The sequence below is a fragment of the Thamnophis elegans genome, chromosome 1 (assembly GCF_009769535.1).
Source record: "Thamnophis elegans isolate rThaEle1 chromosome 1, rThaEle1.pri, whole genome shotgun sequence".
In the NCBI taxonomy this organism is placed as follows: Eukaryota; Metazoa; Chordata; class Lepidosauria; order Squamata; family Colubridae; genus Thamnophis; species Thamnophis elegans.
In genome coordinates, this window is record NC_045541.1 from 73,999,018 (window position 1) to 74,023,738 (window position 24,721).

A 24,721-nucleotide genomic window follows, 5' to 3' on the forward strand; every position below is an offset into this window, starting at 1 on the left:
GGTAAATATTGTGTCCTATTGCAGATGAAATTGGTGCTAGCCTAATGCAAAAAAAAAAAAAAATAGGAATAGAAATGAGAAAGGAACTTAGAGCTGATCTAATAAGATCTCTGCTTAATGCAGAGTACAATAAACAGCATCCCTGAACAATAATGTCCTAGTCTTTTCTTAAAATTCCTGTTTGAAGGATTGTCTACAACAGGGGTGTCAAACTTGATTAAATTGAGGGCTGCATTAGGGTTGTATTTGACTAGGGGAGGGGGGGGACATGGCCAGCTCAACTTCTCTCTTATCTAGGGAGCCCAAGAGTTCTGCCAGCAAAAATGGGCTCCTGAGCTCTGTTTTTGGCTGCGATGGCTTCCTACAACCCTCTGCCAGCAAAAATGGAGCTTGGTAGGGCTGTCTGTGACCCTCCCGAACTACATTTTCGCTGGCAGAGTCACAGTGGGCCATTCCTTTGCTGTTTCCAGGGCGGCCTCATGGGCCAGATCTAAGCACCTCAAGGGCCGGATCTGGGCCCTGGGCCTTGAGTTTGATACCCCTGGTCTACAACCTGTGAGAAAAGTCTGCTATATTGTCAAACTATTATTAGTAGAAGGTTTTCCTCATACTTAAGCACAATCTGATTTGTTTTGTACTTCTTATTTATTCAAGTTCTTCCTTTTAAAACAATGGGGGGAGGGGAAGCTCTCCTGAACAAGTTGGCTGTTCTCTGTTCTTCCTCTCCCTACCAGCTACTCTGTGTCCAGTACTGAACTTTTGTTTCTTTTTTGTTTTGCTTTGTTTTAAAGTTGCCATTGGCAAGCCATTATCATACTTTGTTCTTTGATGATGCTATTCGAAAATAAATATACTTTTATGCACGGAAAGAATGCACTGTTGTACTGAAGGCATTTAAAGGAGTTTTATCCATTTCATAAGCAGTGCCAGTGGCATACTTCCGTGGTTTATAGGAATATATACATAAAACAGAAAATAAGTTTTATTCTTAGCTTAGAACAAAGTACCCCACTCAAATGTTCTCTCAAATGTTTCTACTTGGCTCTATTCCATTAGAATAAAAATCGAAACAGCCTGAACATTCCCCTCCCCCCCCCAGCAGAATGAAACTTGTATTATTCTGAAGATATTAACCAGAGGGGAAAAAAATGGAAAATCAGAGATCACTTTTCTTCCTTGAATATGCAGGAGTAGGTAGATAGTAGTCTATGCTGAATGATACCTACTACCCGAGTTTTAGAAAATATGGCTAAGAGCATGATTTCTAAAACACTTTGAAAACTTTAATTACATTCCCATAAAATAATGGAAAGGCAGCTTTGTTTTTTATTAACAGAGATCTGTTTCAATTACCATCTAATATCAGGAAAGCTGTTCTCTACCCTCTATGGAAAAAAATTAGACTCCCCACCCCCACCCCAGTTTGTTAAAGTCTTCAATATTCTTTTCAAATAGTACATCTATTTTAGTTAAAATTTCTTCATGTTTTGAATTTTAAAAAATACTATGGCCAAATTTCTAAAGGGCACTGCATTTTTTCCCCAGCTGTCTGCTGGGTGCAGACAAAAACAAATGCATTTGTATTACTCTTTCCTGATGTTTTTACTTGCATATAGGGGTGGCTACAAAAAAAGAAGTGCTGATGTTTCTTGAGTATATGAATAATATTAATGTTACATAAGACAAAAGGTGCATAACAAAGTTCCATAAACAAGACTAAGCAAAACCAGGGTGCAGATTCAGCAACATTGGTACCACCCGTCTCTAACACAAACTGTTGTGTGAATGCACATATATGTCTCTGCACAAATTAAGGCATGGTGTAACCCTCGTTGAACCCATTCACCCACCCACAGGAACTCCTTTATTTTCCCACACATTTTTCTTTCTTTTAAACAGCACAAATTTACCAGGCAGATTAGCAGCTTTGCAGCTGCAAATACTGTAGTCTTCTTCTGTCTGACCTTGCTCTTGATTGCCTCTTTCCTCTCAACACTCCATTCCCCCCATCACCTGATCCAGACGACAGCAAAGAATGTGGCCTATGCTACTCTACTAGCTTGGGCTGGAAAAAGTCTGGAAAATATAACCCAATCATAAGTCACAAAACAAGAGCTCAGCTGCATGTTCAGAAGAACTAGACTATGTCCCAAAAAGGACCTAGGAAAAAGCTGAGCCTTAATTTAGTTTCAGAATAAAACACTGCATTTTGTTTTACCGGGACATCAAAATCAAAATATTTTGCACATCCCTACTGGATACTATCGGCTTGAATTCTAGGGGTTATATCTTAAGATTCTCCAGGATCCCCTTATCATCTAATTTTCTGTTCTTGGGCCCCAGTGGAGCCAGCTTTCCTCCAGCACTCAGAATCCTGTTCTTTGCACACAATCCCATTATGTTATTTTGGAAAGTTTCCTCTTAAACATTTTCCTAACTAAAAGTTGTACATGTTTCACCAGACTTTCTAATTCATACCCACTGCTGATCTCTCTTGGATGTGGGCAGTGAATATGGATGAATTGGTAGGGTTTGTTGTTAGATTTCCCAGAATTGCCAGCCAGCCAGCAAGTGGGTATTCTGGGAATCCTGAATGACATAGTTGGGTGGCAGTAAGTTGGCAAAGGGTGATCTATACATGTATTTGATGAATATATATAATGCCATATATATGTGAAGAAATTATGAGTCAATCTTTTTGTCTGGAGCAAGTTAATACTTTGGAACCCCACCCATTTTATCTCTTCTGCCATCACATTATCCCTACATGTAGAATGGCCTCATATGGGGGTGGCTGTTAGCTCAGCTACTTTCTTTTCTTCTTATCTTTTCTCCAGATCCACCTTCACAAATTGTTTCTAGGCACAGTTAATAAACCAAGTCTTTCTTTTTCTGTACTGTATGCACATTCCGCCCCTTGCCCTATGGAGAGAGAATATATGAAAGCATGTTTGTGTTTATTTTTCAAATGAGAACTCTAATTATTTGGGTGTATGGCTAAAAGAAACCACTCAAACACCTGACTGTCTACAGAATTTACATTTCACAAACATTCCCTGAAAAGGAGCAAGGTTTTTCTGGGCTGTACACACACATGCACACTTGATTTTGAAAGGAGAAGGTGAGGCAGAGCAGGCAGTGGGAACTCAGATCTTTTCTAAAACTTGTGAGGAAAGCAGGCAGTGGAAACAGCATATGGTTGGAGCAATTAGTATCGTAGTTATGTCATTCCTGGAGTCTGGATTTATTGCAGGGCTGTGTAACAGCAGAAGCACCATATTGTTGAATTAATTTTCTCTACACAAACATAGGTTTTCAAATCTCAAGTTTAATGAGTACCTTATTTTTAATTTCAAGCTTATGTTTTACCTCACACTTCACAATTTAGATCTGTTCATTTCAACTTCCTTGACTTTAGGCAGATTTAAATATTGTTCAGAAGTCCATATCAGCAGAGCTTGGCAGCTTTGGAGTTAAGAATTGGGAAAATATACAAGCTTATTTATTTGATAAAACACCCTAAAAAAGATCAAGTGGGGGTCGCAAGTATAGGAGAAAAGTTTTCTTCGTATCATTATTTCCTCAAGTTGAACAAATACTTTGCAGCTATTAGCTGGTTACTCCTTGACATCTGACATTTTGCATCCAATAGTGATTAAATATGTATGGCAGTAAGGTAGATGCTGACAGTTGCAAAAGGAAGCAGGAATTGCAACCTAAGTGAGCTTTTAAAGTTTCCTTGGGATAGTTTTAACAGATGAAAACAGAACTAGGTCAGATTTATGCTGGTCCAGGTGTTTCCTGAAGGACACTATTAGCATGAGATTCACTCAGGATTATTACCAACTTATATGATTCCCTGGGAACCAAAAATAGCCTTTGCCAACTAGTATAGATCTTGCTGAAGTCACCACTGTTTGGGAATGTTATCTACCTTTACATCCTGATTTTAACTATTGTGCAGCAATATCGGTATGGCAGAATGACTTTCAGCATCCAGATGCAACCCTGCATTTAAAAGCTTGGAGTGGTATGCAACATTGAAAGCAATGGAATCCCCCCTCCATGAGAAAATAGCATTGCACATCTAAAGAAAACATTCAGCAAATGCATAAAATCCTAGAAGGGGCTTATCATTGATGCTAACCCAAGGCTAGGGAAAAAGACTTTTTAAAGATAGATGGATCTCTAGGGGGATTATGTTTGAGAAAACTGCTGAAGTATGCAGTTATGATAGTGTAACCATACTCACTAGTGTAACCATGATTAATACCCTTGCTGCACTTGACAGCATATCCCTAAAGGTAGCTGTGGAAGCTCAGGAATATGAGGTTTTAAGATCCTTTGCCTACTTCAAATTCAAATGCTGCAACTTTCATAGGAAATATATCACTCTAACAAAAACAGGGAATTGCCTGGAACCAATCTAGATGGTAAGTATATAAAATCTGCAACTGTTTTGTTCTATTATTAATCTCTTATCAGAGCAGTTCAGTATCATAGTTTCTCATTCATTAGTTTTTTATTTCATCCATTATAAACTTGGGAAAATAAAGTTTTTGTTGAGCTAGCTCTTCATGAGGCTAGCTGATTTTCCCCAGAAGGTATGCTAAAAAGAAATTTGAAGTAAGTTCAGATTTTCTTTCTGCTGTAAGAATTATTTTGTGTGAATTACAAATCTGACAGGTAAAATTGTTTTAAATACATTTTATATTTATGTTATTTATATTTGTGGTTTTTTAATCAAAATGATGGATAAATACAAGAACTATTTAGTTTCAACCTGACAGAGCAGAAAAATAAGAGAAAGGAAACTCAAGTTCATAGATAGAAAATTTGATGATTCAGAACTAAGATGCAGTACTGTGTCTTGTAACATAAGTATTGCAGCATTCAGCAACAACTGTATAATTAATTCTGTGTTTGGTGGAGTAATACAATAAATATTTATTTTGGATGTAGACTGAAAATCTGAGCAATGTGAAATGCTCGCCTCACCCAACAATGTTGTTCCTCCCTTTTCTTAGCTTAAAATGCATTATGAGTCTGAGAAATAATTCTTCAGTGCAGTGCTTTCATTCTTATGTTTGTGTAGAAACATACATACACTTGAATGTTCTAGGAAATTGTATTGTATTTTATTTCTGTGACATCACAAGTGCTTTTCTGTTTAGTTTCATTGGTTTACTTACCTATTCCAGCAAGAAAATATAGGACTGAAGCCTGAGATTTGTCAAAAAATGATAAGAAAATACTGATTTTCTTTGAATATAATATTGAAATGGGCCTGTTGAAGTGAATAAATAGATACATTTATACTCAAAGAGGATTTGTCAATGATTCCCCATCAGATTGGAAAAGGAATCAAGTGGGGAGCTGGAAGAATCAGACCTGGCTTCTCCAATGCTTTTAGTAATGGTTTAGATGAGGAGGTGGAGAGAATGCTTATCAGATTTGCTGAAATCAGAAAACTGTGTGGAATAACTAATATAGACAGAAATAATATTCAGAACAATCTTGATAATTTAGAGAAACAGGCTAAAAGTAATAGAAAATAAATGTAACAATATGCCAACGTACTTGTACGCTGCCAAGAATCTTTAGAATTTCAGCAAGATAGAAATACATTAATAAAGAGGGAGATCGGAGACATCTTGGTAATGATGCTTGTGAAATATCTCAGTAATTTAGAAATGGAATATGAGACGTAGTTTTTTTTTTAAAAAAGCAAAGGCAAGTTTAGACAGCATATCTTTCAAATCATGGCCATAATAATTTCAACTTTATTCTTAATCAGATCTGCACCCCCGAAGGCTGGTTCCAGTTCTCAGGTACTATTTTTAAAGAAATATGAAACATTAGAGCAAAGAAAGGCAGAAAAGATGACCAGGAGGTTAGTAAGACTGAAGAGCAGTTGAAGGAGCTGAATGAGTAATGCCCAGGGGCAGAGCAGGAGGGGGAGAGGTGTCTTAATAGTTGCTGGATATAAGCCCAAATTATTCAGAGAGATGATAGGCTCCCCTCATGCTTTTAAGCAGAGGCTAGATAACTCTCTGTCTGGGATGCTTTCATCTGGATTCCTGCAGAAGATTGGACGATGTCCTAAATGGCGCTTCTAAATTTATGTTTCTGTGATTCCAGTATCACATGACATCTGTTTTCAACTGCAGGCATGCTTTTCTTGCCCTTGACTTAAGAAAAGCTTTGAAGCTTTGTTTTAATTAATCATGGCAAGAGTCTTTCGCTAAACTAACCTTGCTTCTGAGAAAAAAACAAAGCTACACTGCTAATAACCTACTTTACAGGGCTGGTTTCTGTTGCAATCAGAAGCAAAATTAAGCTATACAATGACCATCTTGGTCTTTCTTATTCAGTGGACTCGGAATAAATTGCCAGGCCTAACAGATAGATGTGCATGTTTTCCCCATTAAATTCCTTGTAAACCGATGACTTTTATTAATGAAATGATGTTTTCTTTCCGACTAACATTACATTACTTTCGGGAGTGTTTGGTTGTTTTAACTCTAAGAGGCAGTCCTGGATTTCTTTTGGCCTAAATCCTACAAATTACATATCTTTTGGCAGCAAATGCTGCTTCGAATATATAGGAGAAAAACCATAAAATAGGAAAACTCCATCTAAAGCAGTGTCTCTGAGTGTATTTTAGAAGTTCAGAACAAGTATCAGATATGATCCAGAATGACTCACTGTTTCCTCACCGTATCATAAACGGAACTGAAAATGTGCTCAAGGGTCTTCTGTCCAGCCAAGTGCTTCATTAAGGAATGCTACCATCCTTGGCATATTGAATATGGATTCAAGTTTATTTTAAAATGCAAACCTGAATCCAGAGCTCTGGGATAATTGAATGCTTTCTAGCCTTATCAAATTATATTGTGCTTTTTCTGTAAACTGCCATTCCGTGTCTGAGCCCGATTTAAAGCGTGTGTGTTGGAACCTAATTTCTTAAAAAGCGAAAAAGATTGAAGTTGTTTTAAAGTTCTGCCTTCAGCCTTTCTAGATATGGTCTCATTGGGATCAGCAGGTGGTTTTCTCAGGCACAAAACACTATGGGACCCCCACAGAGTTTCCTACTGCATTTAAACATTAATGATTCTTGGAATAATCTTGTGGCTGCCCTACTTTCACTGAACAGACTTTCTCCTCAGTCATTTCATGAAGCTCCTTAATCTTCATGGAGTTAAAACTTCACTGTGTCTCCTTGGACGCAGTGAAGGATTGGAAAGAGTTACATCATGCTTGCCCTGCAGTTGGAAGCCAGGGCAAAGCCAGAATTTCCCAATAGGAAACAGCAGGCTCTCAAGCCCTTCAGAACTGCAGCATTACAAAGGAAAATCAGCTTTACTCCAGTTTCAAATAAAGTCATGCAAAGCAAAAAATTGGTTGACTCGGTTAACTCGCCTTCCCTAAATAGCTGACTTTGGGAGAACAGACAGATCTGGAGCAGAGGTGGGTTCCTACCAGTTCGCACCTATTCGGTAGAACCAGTTCGTCAAATCTACCGAACCGGTTAGAAGAGGTTCCACCAGTGGACCCAGAAAGCAGGCCACACCTACAGAAGAGGTTCCAAAATTTTTTGATTCCACAACTGAATTGCTGCAAAACTTCTTTAGAGCAGCAACACACCTCCAAATACGTTTCCCCATTCCCTGTGTTGCATGGAGAAAAATTAATAGATGAAAGTGTCCATGTCAATTAAAAAGAATGTATAGCTAAGGAGGCAAAAAAAAATTCTATGTTTAATTGCTTTCTCTTTTACTTTCCCCCAAAACTGTGACAGATAATTGGGATACCCAGAGAGCAGATGCAGAAGGTGGTACTGGGATTGCAGAGGGAGAGATAACTGGATGCTACCTCTGTCCTTTTATTTTTAATGGAAGTCTTCAGAGAGGAACTCAAGAACTCAAGTTCTTCTCATGGATCTAAAACTTTGGAACCAGTTTGAGATGATCAGGTGGAGCATTTGCCTTTCCCTTGTTAAAAAATAGCAGAGGGCTGGATTGTCTAGCATTGTGATCAGATAAAATTATTTGGCTACTTTTTAATAAGGGAAGCTTTGTGTTGAATTTTGAAACAATTTCCATAGGAAGCCTGAAAGCAAATCTATTAAATGAACTCTAAGCCACAAACTTAAGATGTCAAGTATGAGATAGGAAATTAATATGTCAATATTAACAAGAAGCTCTAGGAGTGGAGTTCCTTGTAGGATTTTGAGCCGGGATTATGTTTGTTCTTTTGTTGGAAGATGCACCATAGTATATTTTTAAAATGTTTGTTTAAATGTATGTTTGACCAATAGATAACTATTTTTAGTTGGAGTCATGTTTAATAATAGCACATGCACTTGCTTGGTAAAATGAGAAGAATTTGCATTCTCTTCTATGCTACTTCTATAAACTTTATCTTAAGTGGAAAGCATATGTCAAGGCACAGCAGGTTTTCTAATCCTTTGATATAAAGAAAAATGTCCCCTATACTCACCCTGACTTACTTGCTTTCTATAATAATGGAACAATTAACATTATTGGTGCCAAGAGAAGCCTCCTTAACTGTATGGAAATTGCTAGGAATTGTTAGGATTACCACACCACTGTTGTAAAGGAAGGATCATGTTAATCTATAGTAGCAAAATCCAGGAGGAATCTGGTAGAATTATTTCTGAATAACACATTTTAAGAAAGAGCATGAACTGTGACTTGTAGCTCTTTCCTCAGACAGAGTGGCTAGTTTGGTGTAGATTTAAATTGGGATGGAGTGGAGGGGAAGATAAATTATACAGATGTAATTTACAAGTACCATATGTTAAAAATTATACTATGTTAAAAACTATTTTGTTTTAGCACCACCAAATCTTTATTGTGATAGTCCTTTCAGTTGTTCCCTCATTCTTCTAATATTGACTTTGTATGTTTTAATTATGGTTTCCCAAGTGTATCATAGACCCCTACTAGGCTAATTTATTTCTCTCTGCGTGATCTTTTTTAATGTCTGTGATAATTGCTTTGCTTTGGTTTCATCAAGATATAATCAGTGATGAATTGAATAAGTCTTGTTTGGGATATATAGGATTCTAAACCTTGTAACAAAATTTCATATAATTGTTTTCACATATTTTCCATTACATTTTTCTCAAATGATTATGGTTGCATGCTGGTATTTTCTCACTTTCTAATTTCATACCTAGATTACTATATATTGCATATGTAGTTTTTTTTTAATGCATCTTGAACCAAATTATGAAATCACTCTGAATTTTGAGGAAATAGAGATACAATTTCAATCTCAATCTGAAATTAGTTATTCCCGCCTAACAAATCAAAATGTCTGTGTTAGATTCTTACTATATATTTGTATATTATAAAACATTGTAGGCTAACATTTTTTTAAATTTATCTATAAAATCTATAAAATTTATCATTGAAACTTCACAAATGGTGAGCATACAAAGGAGTAGAAGAAAGAGATGAAAATAAGACAGTAATACTGTTAATATAGGATGACAACATAGGTAAAACCAAATGCTTAGTATAAATATTAGCTTTTGATTGTAACGAGAAAATACTGAAAGTATGTTTACTGATCAGTTTCATAAAAGTTACGTGATTGTTGCAATTAATGAAATTATTAAACTACTGTATTTCACTACTACATTTTTGCACAAATACATTCCTCTACAGTGAGATGAGACTTGTCTTATGATCTTGTATCAACACATTTAGAAAGTTTTGTCCAAGTCTCCCCAAGTTGGTATGTGCTGAAATCCAAATTACTTTCAGGGTTGCTAGCTGGAGTTGTTCAGAGTTAGTTACACATGCCTGGCAGTCACCAAACTGGAGAAGAGTGCTCTGAGTTAAGCACACAGAGGCAGGGAACATATATGAATATCAAACTGCTCCACCATTTAAATAGGGATTGTTTTTAAAAAAGGGATTGTTTGGGAATGCAAGTTTTTTTTTAATTTAGTGCAGTTACCTTTTTTTCAATGAGCGCAAGAACCTAACTACCAGTTCATATTAGTAAGCTATCTGTGTAATTCAGACCAAGATCTCTGTTCTGAATTCTAGTGTTACCCACATAAAAGCATTTTTGCGGTTTTGTTTTTCCCTTTCTTTAACAAATGTTTGTGATCTGAAAAAAGAAAATAAAAAGAGAAAAGACGAAAGGATTAGAAAATACATTGTGTTCCATATTTGCTCTTAAAATATGAACAAGGCGGGGCAATTGCACAATAAAAGACTTGTTTAGAAATGTTCTCGGTCCAGTTGACACGTCAGTCAAAATAATTTTTTGTGTACTTACTTAAAGACGTTAAAAATTCTGTTGTGCTATTTTTAAATGAAAATTTCTTTTACAGGCTTATAAAATAGATATGGAAACCACTGTACCTCCATCCCTCTAGAGTCATGAACACAGTGTGGAGTCATTTGACAGAAAATATTAAATTATAATAGCTAAATCTCATCTTACAAAGTATTATATTTGTGAAAGTTTGGCTAAGGTTTCTATAGTAACTATACAGCTTCTGAAATATAATCACTAGCCGTGTTTGGGCTGCACCTGGATTACCCTGATAGCTGGTCTCCTCCTTTCTTTTCTCTAGGAAATACGCCAAGCTAAAGCTCTCTCAAAAGGGCCTTTGTTAAGAAATAATTGTAAAAGTGTTTCAATGTTGATACAAAAGGAAAGGGTGCCTGAGAAATAAGACGTGAAGAAGTTTAATGAAGAGGCAACACAAGGGACTGAAACCTTTTTATTTATGGTAGTTAAGCCTACATGAGGGACCTTCTAATATATGAAAAAGGAGGAACACTGCAAGTAGCAGGAAGGAAATCAAACTGGGAAGTAAGGTGAACCTTCTACAGGAGCTTCCCATAGTCTTGGGTTGGCATTTATAGACAAAGAAGTGAGTTGCTGTTGATAAAATGTTGCGTAGTGTTAAAGATTTTGAGTACCAAAGTTGCAGCTTCAATCATACAATCTATCCAATCAGCATTGGAGCCCAGTGAGTAGACATAAATTGTAAAGTGCTCTATAGGACTTTCAAGAGATCCAGGCAAAATAAAGTTCAGGCTCTAAGTAGAGAATTTGACCATAAAGTTATTTTCTGTAGAATGCATATTCATGCCTATTTCCTATATGTTCACACGTAGAATGTCAATGTACGTGAAGCAAGATTGGGATTGACCTATGAACTGCAAAACATACATAGTTTTATGATCTTTCTTGGTCCATAAAGTTATCTAAAATTGGGTGACTTCTGAATAACCATGGCAATTGCTGAGTAATTGACAGCGATACCTGGCATAATAGCAGATTCCCAAGATAAAGATTCCCTACTATAAAGCAGGTATTATATTGTAGGGCTCCACAATTTCCTTAAATAATCTTTGTGGGTGTTTCTACTGTTTCTCTGAAACAAAGAGCAGATACAGTGGTGTCAAAACATACAATTTATGCATCCATCTTAAGGGAAGTAAGAATATTCTGAAGGAAAGATTGTAATTTATTCAGGTAGCTTGAAAGAATTGAATTTTTATTGTTACTTTGGCAGCATTGTAATGCCCTGTAAGGCTCTCTATCATCTCCTGACGTGTGAGCAGCCTTATACCCTCTGACCAAGCCCTTACAGCCTTAACATATGCCATTCAGAGAGGTATAGAATCAAGTAGCCTGTAGGCACTCTAAGAAATGGTTGCAAGCAGGTTCAGATGCTGAAAAATCTTGCCAAGAAAACTGCGGAGGCTTATCCAGGCAGTCTGTGAGAATTGGATATGATCGAATAGAAGAGGGATGTGGTAGATTTAAGCTTAAGTTCTGATTGGGCTCACCTCTAGGAAATATTTTCAGACAAAATTTCAACTCTGAAATAATTACATATCATGGTAAGGCATATTGTAGTTTGTTTATGTCTTGGTAAACAAACAATATAATTTATGAGTACTACCAAATTGCCAATATTGTGTTAAGCCATAACATAGTTTTCTAGGTTTGGATTAGTGTATTGCATGAATTTAGTCAATTTTGTTTGCAACTCGCGATTCAAGGTTTAATATAGAGTTGCGAAAGGTATGCTGCAGGAGTCCACTTCCTCCCTTTACCCCATTAATATTTTCCCTCTTCTTTGGTTTATTTTTTTTAAAATAGGGCGATTGCAGAAACATAACCCACTTCAGAGTGAACCTTTTTGCAATTGGATTGCCTAACCTTTTTCAATAACTGTCTAGACCCATGCCAAATATGTCACATGTACCTGCTTGTCCTCTTTTGCTGTTTTCTTAACAGTGTCCTTAATTCACCATCCCTACTTATCTCTAATTAGAGCACTACAAATATGGAGCCATGTACTTGTTCAAAATTGCAGAAATTGCTGAGCAATAGCTGTGAGGAGTAAATTGAAGCCCCTATTATGAAATATAGCAATAGCAATAACAATAGCAGTTAGACTTATATACCGCTTCATAGGGCTTTCAGCCCTCTCTAAGCGGTTTACAGAGTCAGCATATTGCCCCCAACAATCCGGGTCCTCATTTTACCCACCTCAGAAGGATGGAAGGCTGAGTCAACCCTGAGCCGGTGAGATTTGAACAGCCGAACTGCTGAACTGCAGTCAGCTGAAGTAGCCTGCAGTGCAACATTTAACCACTGCGCCACCTCGGCTCTATATATCTTCCTACATAGGATATATTTGGCAGGACAATTAGTGGGCAGACAAGATAAACATTGCCTTATGGCCTGCTTGTGCATTTCTGGAAGCAATTAGTTGGTCACCAACATTGGTCCAAGATATTTTACTGCCTGAAACAAATATGGTGCACCTTCTAACACTAGATTGGAAGTGGAATTTTATTTCAGCACCAGTGACAGCATTTTTCACAGCCCTCGAGGGACAGCAGGTTAGCTCAGAAAACAGAAGATATAGTTAATTGTACCCACAATTCTGTCTGTCAACAACTTACAATTGTTCCAGTTTTCCCAAAACAGGTGGGGAAGCTACTCACTTTTCCTAATTGCCCAACTGGACTGTTGTGGACAATCCATATAGAAATAGCATACTTGACAAGAAGAATCTTGGTGATTTAGCAAGACTGCTGTATACCAATTTAGCCTCCTGGATCTTTCATTTTATAGTAAAGGGAGCCAGTTGTATGTTAAATGCTTGGACTGTCTAGCACATGGGTGTCAAACTCAAGGCCAGGAGACCGGCCTGGAAACAGCAAAGGACCGGCCCGCAGTGCCTCTGCTAGCTAAAATGGAGCTCGGGGGGTGGGCTGTGCACGGGGCATGCCCCATTTTAGCTGGCAGAGGGCTGTCAAAAGAAACTAAATACAAAGCAAAATGAGAAATGTTTTCCCTTTTACATTTGAGCATGAAAGAAGGGACAAGAAAGGAAAAGAGGAAAGACAGAAAAAGAAGGAAAGATGGAACGAGAGCAAGGAAGGAAATATAAGGAAAGAGGGGAAGGAAGAAGAAAAGGAGAATAAAGAGGGAAGGAAAAAGAAGAGGAAGGAAGGAAGGAAGGAAAGAAGGAAGGAAGGAAGGAAGGAAAGATGGATGGATGGATGGAAGGAAGGAAGGAGGGAAGGAGATTATAATGAAAGTGAGGGAGGATCTCAGTAAAGTCCTGTGTTACGCCCACCATGGTTATGACCCCACCCTGGCCCTCCGAAGTCAATCACAACCCTGATGCAGCCTCAATGAAATCGAGTTTGACACCCGTGATCTAGCATCTCCAGGGACAGAATCCCATATTGCAGGTATTTCACTCTGCTAGTCATTGCCAACTATAGGAGGAGGCAGAACCAGGTAAGAATCCTGTCACTAAGATTTAGAGGACTGTTGCCAACTTGAAGACACTATATTGAACTCGATTGGCCGTTCAATAATCTTAAGATTATAAACCTATGCCATTTCAAAAATACAACATGGGCATAATTGAAACCAGAACTTTGGCTGTTAATTAGATGAACACAAAAACCAGCTACAATCTCAGAATCCATGTTATAAGACAGTATCTTCAATCATTTTCAGCCAGGTTGGCTGAGAATGCTGGCTGGGAGTGATGGGATTCAGAATGCAGGAGATCAGTCCCCATCACTGAGTTGGGGACTACCCTAAATTTGAGGAGAAACTGTGATATTTTCCCATGCAGATAACATGTCTCCTTAAAATGTAGCCAGCTTCAGCCGGTTACTGCCCTACCTCCATTTCTTTCTTCTCTTTCTATACATAATGTAATATCTCTCTGTATCCTACTGCAGGTGGAATCTCCCCCAATGGTCAGTTTCGAACTCTACAGCAACAGTTTAGCTCCAGATCCCAAACCAATGGCACAGATCACAAAGGTTTGGTAAGTAGAGCTGTTTCTGTTGCTTGTTTCTATTTAATATTTAACTGTACTTTATTCCCAGATGTTTCAGTGTCAAAGGAATATGATTTGGAGTGGATAGTTTACATGCATATATGTCCTTCCTGTTGCTGACTTCCAGCACTGCAGTCTTTAAGTGATGGTACCATATGATACTCTTGTTTATCCTAGTAATGGTGTCAGGACAAGCAGAGCCTATTCGTAAGCCACAAACGGTGTAGATGTTACTGAAGGCAGCCTGTAGCCCCCAGAATCCCTATAATAGCTGCTCATTAGTATATAGATTAGATTATTTCAAAATATCTCAGCTGATCTAATAACTGGCATGAAGGAAATGTGCATGCATGTGTGTGTATGAGAGACAGAATTTGTCTGTGTTTGAAAATAAGTATTAACATTCCCTTCTGTCCTGCTTGCAGCTGCACCATTCAGTTGCCAATAATGGCTATAATTCTGTGAAGGCTACCGGCTGGTCCTCCCGCTCAGCAGTGGATCTCAGGCCCAATTCTAGAATAGCCAATATCAGCAATGGCACTGGCCCCAAAAGTCCACTGTATGGCACGAATTGCAGCTCCACCACCCGACCAAGATCTTTCAACGACAAGAACTTCCGGAACTGTCAGAACTATGACACCATGTCCTTGCACTCCCTGCGTCTGGCCGATGGGCCTTGTGGCCCTGTGGCCGGGGATGACCACTATAGTGTAATGTCTGAGATGGATCCACTGACCCAAACAACTCTCTATAAAACCCGGGGTGGTGGGGGCTTCCAAAGACCCTACGCCTTTGAGAGGCAGATGAGCGCTGGCTCTAATGCTTGTGCAAAGCGACCTCTTGACTGGATGGATGGTATGGTGGTCCCACAGAACAGGCCCGTCATCCGTGCACCAGCCATGCGCACTTTGCAACGTTTCCAGAGCAACAACCGCTCCCGGTTTAGTACAGGCTCTTTCAGTGGCACTCAGACCTCTCAAGGAGGGGCTGGGAACACGTACGCTTCAGTGGAGCGTACTTCCCGTGCCCCTTCTGTGCACAGTATGGCTGAATCCAACCACCATTTGCAAGACCTGCGTGGCATGGACATGTTTGATGGTCAAAATACACTGATGTCCCAGCAGTCCTACTCTGGTGGGTAAGTGTGCCGTGAATTTATAGCAGTGGAATGCTCTGGTCCTAACTGAGCTGAGGAAACGGGAACAGATGGCTTTCAGCCACTTAGCTGCCCTGAATTCCAAGCAAATCAATTTCTATTAACAGCAGAAGGCGAGAATGAGATGACTGCAGTTAAGGCACGCAAAGTATATAGTCCTAGTCTGAGAAACCTAGCCACTGGGGCATGGAACATGGAACATGTATTTTTTGCATATTATTTCTTTGCCTGGGTGCTCTTTATTGGTCAATCTGGAAGTTAGGCTACCTGATTATCTGTTATGCCTAAAGGCTCAGGTGGCAAAAGAATGGCATCAGTCTCTGGATCCTGCCTTTACTGAGTAGAAAGCCACCTAAAATAAACAACACAGAAAAATAATGCAAGTTATGTTCTGTGTGCTCACTGATTTTCATATACAGGAGTTGTAAATGAGGTTATTCTGAACCTGGGCAGGCATTGACATTTCTGTCAGCCCTAATTAAACTTACAGGGTGTTAATATATGGTATTTTTCTATAACAGATGTTTATATAGCAGATGGGTTATTTCAGTTATTCCTTGTTGACTGTAGGTGTAACAGCTGAGATTGACAAGATAAGAACCATTGGTCCCCAGACTAGAAATAGCCAGTTTGGAAACATATCTCATCTTTTTAAAGCAATAGGGTGAGCCAATAGGTTTTGGTTAATTGAGAAAAGTGAAAGAAAGAAACTTAGAACGGAAACCACTGGGAATGAATGGATTATTTTTAACTCTCTCCCCTCTCTCCACCTCTCGTTCTCCCTCCTTCCCTCCCTCTCTCTATCTCTGACATCTTTGCACTGCATTGGGCAAGCAGCTGATGGCACAGAATCTTAATTTTTTTACCACAACATAAAATCTGGGGTTTTTTCCCCATAGTTTTACATTTTGAGAAATTACATTTGTATTTGTAAAAATAAAGAAAGTTTCTAGCACTTATGTAAAGGAAAAGGCTTATGTAAGGGAATATTGAATAGCAAAAGCAAAGTAATAATTTAGAAACTTGATGTGCAGTATGGTCTGATTATCCCAGCCCTATAACCCTATTTTACCAAGCTTTTTCCTTATTGTTCTCTTACCTCCTCTTCCCCATCCTTTTTTTAAAGCAAGATCTTTATGTTTTGGCAAGAAATTCAAATTCCTTGTATGCTTCAGACCAGCTAGCAGGGCAATTATGTATATATGTATACATATAGTTTTCTTAAGTAGATATAGGTAGTCCTCAACTTACAACTGGTCACTTAATGACCATTCAGGGTTACAACAGACACTCCCTACACACCTCCAAAAGGTACTTACAACCCAATTTTGAAGTTCCAACAGCTGCAATCCTGTGTAGTCATGTGATTGCATTTTGGACAACCAGCACACATTTATGGCCATTTACAGTGTCCCATAGTACAAAATCACATTTTTTGCTGGTTTCTAGCATGTACTTCTAATTTCTGACAAAAAAAGCTCATTGGATAAAATAGATTGATTTAATGACCATGGTATGTTCACTTAATGACCTTTGCAAAAACAATCGAATAGTCAAGTGGTGACCTACTTAATAACTGCAACAATTTATGACTATAATTCTGGACTGAATTACAGATAATCCTAGATTTATGCCCACAATTGAGCTCAAAATTTATGTTGGTAAGCAAGAAATTTGTTAAGTGAGACTTGCCCCATTTTACTACTTTTCTTGCTATATTTGTTAAGTGAATTGCTGCAATTGTTAAATTAGTAACGTTGTTAAGTGAATCTGGCTTTTCCATTGACTTTGCTTGTCAGAAGGTCACAAAAGAAGATCACATGACCCTAGGACACTGCAACCGTCGTAAATGTGAGTCAGTTGTCAAGCATCCAAATGTAAATCACTTGACCACTGGATGCTGCAACGGTCATAAGTGTGAAAAACAGTCATAAGTCACTTTTTTCAGTGCTGTTGTAACTTTGAATGGTCACTAAGTGAACTGCTTTAAGTCGAGCACTACCTGTACAGGTGAATTGGGGGGAAGGTGGTAAGCACAATAGTCAGATGAATATTATTAGAAATCTCTGTAAAAGAGGAGAAGATTTGAAATTGCATCATGTGCTTTTTGGTTTAACTTTGGTTTCAGATTTGATGACATTGATCTTCCCTCTGCGGTGAAATACCTGATGGCCAATGACCCCAACCTCCAGGTGCTTGGGGCTGCTTATATCCAGCATAAATGCTACAGTGACAACGATGCCAAGAAACAGGTGAGGCTATGATGGATCAATTGATAGCTGAAAGGATGCCTAAGATCCCAATACAGTTTGCTGGTTTACTCAATGATGACTCTCCTTTAAGAGGTTGTGTCATGCTTTGTTAAAACAGGTCTGGTGAGAGGAGTTCCTGCATGTTAAGAAGGAAGATTATTTGACTGAAATAAAGGCAGCTTGCTTAGAGACAGGATGAGAGATGCACATGGGTGGAGATGAGACAGGATGAGAGTGTTGTGACCCACCAGCAGTCAGCGGAGCTGGTGGCAGACTCAGACAGTGAGGAAGTTGGGGAGGAATATAGGCCAGTCCTGGAGTCTGGGGAAAGCTCTGATGAGTGGTCTGCATTGGAGGCAGAGATGGGGCCAGGGCCATCCGACAGCCTTTGGAGTTGGATATCAGTGGAGCCTGTTCTCGATGTGTGCATGCACAGAGCTGCCAGGAGAAGGGAACAGCTAAGGAACAAGGGCCGATTCAGGAGTAAAGGTACAGTTGGATGGTGAATGGTCCCTCCCATAGGGAATAAAGAGGAGCGAAAGGGGAGGGGAGTTTGCAGGAAAAAATTAGTAAAGTTCATTAGGGTGCAGATCTGTTTCTGATTTCTTGCCAAGTAATTGCTGCTTCAGCGTAGTGTTTGGAAGATATTGGGTCTGGCAACTCCCCAAGCCTGATAAAGGTCTGTGGTTGTGAAATCTAATGAAAGATTTGTGATTTTTTTTTTGTGATTTTATTGACATTTGTAGGCCGCCCTTTTCCCTGAGGGGACTCAGGGCGGCTCACATAAAATCAGGGAAGGGGAAATGCAGACAATAACAAAGACACATATAATAAAAACAGTAACCAACATGCATTCATCATTCGGGAGGGGCAACTATCTTCATCCCCAGGCCTGACGGGCTAGCCAGTTCTTCAAGGCTGTGCGGAAGGCCTGGACTGTTTGCTGGGACTTTGCTGGAGAGGAATTCCCTTTAACCTAAATAAAAGCGGTTTTATCGGCACGAGGAGTCTGTTTCATGATCTTGGGAGGCCTAGGTCAGAACAGAGATGGGTCCGCATCTCCCCTCTTTTCTCTTAAGATGTGTGTCCCTCTCCCTATTTCCATAGGCTCGCAGTCTCCAAGCCATATCCAAGCTGGTGAAGCTCTTCAACAGTTCCAACCAAGAAGTGCAGCGCCATGCCACTGGTGCCATGCGCAATCTTATTTATGACAATGCTGAGAACAAACTGGGGCTGGTGGAAGAAAATGGAATCTATGAGCTGATGCGCACTTTCAGGGAGCAGGATGATGAATTACGCAAGAATGTTACTGGTGAGCGAACATTGCTGTAGACAATGGGTGGGTGGAGGATCAGGAGCATGGATCTGTATCCCACCAAGAAATAGGAAAATTAAAAAGAAATTGGATAAGTCATAATTTTTTTCAAACTAATCTCAAAATAGTCTTTCTTCCCCACCTGTTGACCCAAAGTACCTAAATGCATTCCAACTTCACAGAAAAGAAATAGAGAAGCTGCCAAATACAGGGGCCATGGTGGCGCAGTGCTTAAAATGCATTATTGCAGGCTAACTCTGCTCACTGCCAGGAGTTCAATACTGACTGGCTCAAGGTCAACTCAGCTTTCCATTCTTCTGAGGTCGATAAAATGAGGACCCAGATTGTTGGGGGCAATATCCCGACTCTGTAAACTGCTTAGAGAGGGCTGTAAAGTATTATGAAGTGGTATATAAGTCTAAGTGTTATTGCTATTGTTATATCCTTCCACTGGAAAAAAGTATGTCTTGCTCTATTATTACATTTAATTTTCACTGCATCTTAAGAGTCAGAAGAGGAGAAATCTTAGTATAATGAGACTGTTCTCTGTGATTAATAGCCAAATGTTACAATAGAAGGAAGCAATTTTTATCTTAGAGAAATTGTTCTTAATGGGAAATAGAAACAATTCTGGCTTTTTAAATTAAATTTATTTATTTTTTAATTAAAAAATATCACTCCATCAACTGGCTGAAAATGATTCAGCCTTTATAAAACAATGCTAATATTTTTTCTACTGTTCAACCAAATAGCTGCCAGGTAAATTATAATAAAATATAAACAAAAGCACAACTTTAATCTAGAAGAATAGCTAAACAGAGGAAGAAGAATGAGACAGATGAAATCTTCCTCCCACTAGTGTTGCTAGACCTAAGATTCCATTATAAAGTGAAACCAAGTTTTAATGAAGCTTTATGTGGAGGTGACATCTGTTATTACAAAATGCCTATTAAATATGAAGGTATGTCATCATGGCCAGTTATGCTATTTTTAATGATTTTATGTATTTATTATTGCATAATTACATAAATGGCATACATAACATAATTAGTTTAATGTCATAATCATGCAAAAGTGGATTACAGATGTTGCAAAGTGAAGGTAAATTTAATGCTTCATCAGGCTACTTTAGATGTAATAGACTTGTTTGTTACTTTGGAGAGATGTCTGTTGCATATTCACATTAAATGTGAGTCCATGAAATTACATGCTGTATAAACAATTAATAATTGAACATGTGGTATGTCTGGGGTATGGAAGGAGTTAAAAAAAAGAATAAAGAGAAAACAGATTGGTAGGGGTCAGGAAAGAAACTATGGCCATCTTATCTCCTAATTATTATTATTTAAGCCAGGAAGAATCTTAAACCAGAATGGAAACAAATAACTAGAGTAAGTAATTTAGTCACAAATTTTAAGGTATAAAAGAAATCTCAAGAATGGAGTCTCACACCTCATCATTTTGCCATTTCATAACTCCTATAATTTACAAGCAAGTTTCAGAGATTGCTATATCTTAAAAAAATGTCTTGTGGTAATATAGAAATATTATAATAGGGTGGCAATATGATTAAATTGATGATATAGAATGGCAATATGATTAAATTGAAATGTGATAGGATTTGAAAACCTGAATGTATCAAGAGAGAAGGTTTGGCAAGAAATAATGTACAGCAGGTTTTATGCCAGAAGTGAAACTGCTGTCTGCTTTAATACATAGATTAAGTGCAGGAAAGATATTAATTGTATTTGCCTTTTTCTGAAGAAAACAACCTTGGCTTCTACTTTCATCTGGAAAGAAGCCTCTGATGTACAGCTAAATTGCATTTACACAAATAGTAATCACATTTATAGACAATCACAAAGGATCCCAAAGGATTTGCAACAGTCAATGCAAAACCAAAATGTTTAACCAAGAATTTGCTGAGTAAGCTATAATTTACTGAGTGATACACAATGTCAGGTTGAGTTTGCACATCACACTAAACTAAAAATGCTAAGTTTACTTTATATATGAAATCAGGGACATATTTAGGTTATTTGTGCATTTTGTTTGGTGCAATAAGATGCATTCTTGTTCAGAGCATTTGCCTCCCTTCTGTTCTAAATTCCCTTCATAATTAATGATGTTCCTTTAATGTTCCTAAAATACTTGTTTATTTCTTAATTCACAAACAGTAAAACTACATTGAGGATGGGTAAATGAATGGAAGGAATCTGTGAAATACTAGCAATTCCTGGATACTCTCTCTTTCCTTGAACATCCTCTTGGGTAGAGATTGGAATGTCAGTCCATTAACAAGCTCAACTTCAATGTACCTCAATAAATCCTGGTAAAGAAAAGGGGCTCTGGAAAGAGATGTGAAATTTTCTATAAATTAAGTGTTTGTTCTGCTTAACATCAGGTAAAGAGATAAAGAAAAGCAGGCTGGGGGAGCAAGGGGCACAGTGTGGCTACAAGTTGCAGATGCTGGGAAATATTCTTCCTTAGGAAGAACTGGAAATAGGAATAAAGAGATCTGCCAGAGGGAAGAGATTATATTTGCCTTCTGTTATAAAATGTTGCTCTTCCTGTCCAACAAGCTCTGGTTGTTTAATACCAAAACCAATGAGAAAAGTAGGCCCAAAGCTATGGTGCATTGAGCTTTCATGAATATTTCTAGCATGTCAGACTCTTGTGGAATGTTAATGGAATTCAATTGAAGTTGGAGCGAGTAATCCCCTGATGTCATAGTCTAGGGCAAGACCTGTGGACTTCAACTCCCAGAGTTCCTCAGCCAGTCCACAGGTCTTAAAGTTGCCAAGGTTGGAGACCACTGGTCTAGGGGACCAGATGATCTTAATAGGGTGCAGTTATGTTGGAAGGGGGTAAAAGTTAGAGAAGATAAGATCCCTTATAAAATGATGTGCTGTTAGTGTATGTCACCAGAGAAATTAGCTGGAATGTTCACCTGTTGGAAATATGAACAAGATGAAGGCACATATTATCATATTTGGTGAGCATGTAAAAAAGCTAGAAATTTTTAGATGCAAATACTCAAACTGTTTCAAAGTTCACAAAGTTGGAAAGATTCAGCATTACCTACAATGGAGGAAGGGCTGATAAAGATGATGGAACTTGCTGAGGTGGATACATTTACTTCTTTGATCAGAGGAAAGGCAGCACGGTATCTACATTTACTGCTGACTGGAAAACCGTTCTCATGGATTTATTGAATTATGGATTTATGGTTTGGGTGATTTGACAGGATAGATTATAGAAAGAAGAGAGTTATGAGGAGTAAAATCCAAATCTATAATTGTACTTGTAACTGCAGTAAAAAAGATTGGAAGTTTAAAAAACAGACAAGTGTCTTCTACCTTCAAGTGATGATGAGTTTGTCCAGAGAGAGTGATCTCCCATCTTTTGCCAACTACATGGCAAAACCCTAAGTTTATTATGGGAATGTTTTCTCAACTCTCTTCTGTACTAAAGCCCTTCATATGCAATCAGCAAGTCCAAAGTTCTAAAATAGATATTTCAGTCGTAATTGCATTATTTTTCTTAGTAGCCTGGGATTAATTACAGTCTTGTATAAGATCCACTTTCTAAACTAGACAATCCTGGGACCCTCCTTTAGTTTTCATCCATTAATTCCCTCATAAACCATCTGCCTGTCCACCAATATGCAAGCAAAATAAATTCCAGCTAAATCTGCATCACTATCTTAGTTTCATAAGAGGAAATACCACCTCATCTTGCTTTATGTTGCTTCTCTGTTAAGGGAATTCCGACTTATTGAAGCCTTACTTTATTTTCTCTCACTCAAGAATTCTGTATATACATAACCTGATTTTCCAGAAGTGCAGTATTTTCCCTCCATGTATGGCTTAACTGCTCTTTAGCTACCCGAACATGCAGAGTTGCAACAAATCTCTTCATTTCATAAGCAAATGTATGTTGGCTGCTAAAAGGGATACCTAAATTCTTGTTTACTAACTTGTGCTCATTTACATTCACTGGTAAACCATAATGTGAATTCAGCAATTCTGACCTTTGATTGCCTGCAATTCTGAATGGAAGTGTCCCTGGCTCAAAAATTGTCATATTCTCTTTCTGTTAGTGGTTACCAAGCTGGGTTAAAACTCTTTGCATTTTTATTAACAAGTGTAGGGAATTAATGTTCCCCTTTGCAAAAGCCATGCTAAATATCTGTTCATCCTAAATTTCCCAAGTGATAATGCTTATGCCTTCCAGCAAAACCAGCTATAGAAGTTTAGCAAAAGCTGAGTAGACTAGAGGCATGAAATTAGTAGCCATACTAAGTTTAGTCAGCATGGGGCACTTGTGTGAGTAGGTAAACAAGTCCAAAGCCTGCTGGGATAGAGGCCTGACATTTCAACATCTACAGCTTCTCAAGCAGTTGTGACAGTGGCTGATACACTGGGATGCTTTAACAGTTAAGACTGCTCATGAACACAAAACAGAATGAATGAGTGACATTTCCTGGTGGCAGCAGATAATAAACTAGAAAGGCGAAGAAGCAGAAACTGATTCTTGCAATTTTTACATTGCTAGGCAACCAATATTTGTAGTTATTGGGGGAGGGGGAGTTGATGCTATTGGCCTTATTGAAAGCCTGTTTGAGGCCTACCAAAAGTTAAACATAGCTGGAGAATCCTTTTGTGACTATATAGCTCACACCCCTTTACAACAAGAGGGAAGAGGCAGAGGTTAGCTTATAGCTTTGTAGAGATCAGATTGAGATTCCCATTATCATTTATCCTCAGTTATGTTGGTGGGGTTGATGTTCAACAGTATCTGGGAGAACAGTGTTTTCCATCCTTACTGAAAAGGAAAGAGAAAAGTAACCTGACATATATGAAAACTAAACAAAATTAAGTCCTCTAATCTTGTGGAGATCACAGCTATGAGGAGATATAGGAAAAAAAGGAGATAAGTTGCTGGAAGGCATTGGTGGTTGGCTGGGCCTACATGGCTGTCTTGCACCAACAAGTTGCTATGATTCAGCCATTGTGTTCTTTGCAGTGAAATATTCTAATAATGTTGAAAGCATCTCAGCGCTTGATTTGTGCAAGTTTATACACAGCTATCATCTAAACACAACCTATCTGTTTCATATTTTTGCTGTCCAAAAATAATTTTCTCAGGAAGCTGCTCTGTTTCTGCTGTTTTGTCTCATTACTCATTACCAAAACTGATGTAGATAGCTAACAGATAACAGTCCAGGACTCTGTTAATTTCCCCAGGCTTCACTAAAACAATCAGAATTTTTGCAACCATGAGATTTTCTACAGAATAGATCCGCAGTATACATGTTGGCCCAGTTGGTTCTTTCCTCACAATTGGCACTTATCTGTTGCATCCTAGGTGAAACCAGATTGTTGTCAGAAATAATCTAGATATTTAGCCTAGTCCAGCCTGAGATGAAACCTTTAGATGCCCCATTCATTGCAAGGAAGGGATAGGCTATAACCGCAGAGTAATTGTTGAGATTTTTTCAGAATCTGTTTAAAAGAAATTTGCCATTTAACTATGGAATGGCAGAAGTATTGGCACAGTTCTGAATCTGATTAGAATTTATTTGAAAATGGGCAGAATAGTCTTGGATCTGTGTT

The 24,721-nt window shown here is 38.3% G+C and overlaps 1 protein-coding gene across 1 annotated transcript in view; it reads left to right on the forward strand.

Annotated features, from left to right (window-relative positions):
• The window catches only part of PKP3 (plakophilin 3), a 41,306-nt gene that overhangs the window by 7,224 nt on the left and 9,361 nt on the right, over nt 1-24,721 (forward strand). The window contains exons 2-5 of the mRNA XM_032220647.1: nt 14,280-14,368; nt 14,806-15,518; nt 17,665-17,788; nt 18,896-19,100. Coding sequence (XP_032076538.1) covers nt 14,280-14,368; nt 14,806-15,518; nt 17,665-17,788; nt 18,896-19,100 — 1,131 coding nt within the window. The remainder of the gene's footprint in view (nt 1-14,279; nt 14,369-14,805; nt 15,519-17,664; nt 17,789-18,895; nt 19,101-24,721) is intronic.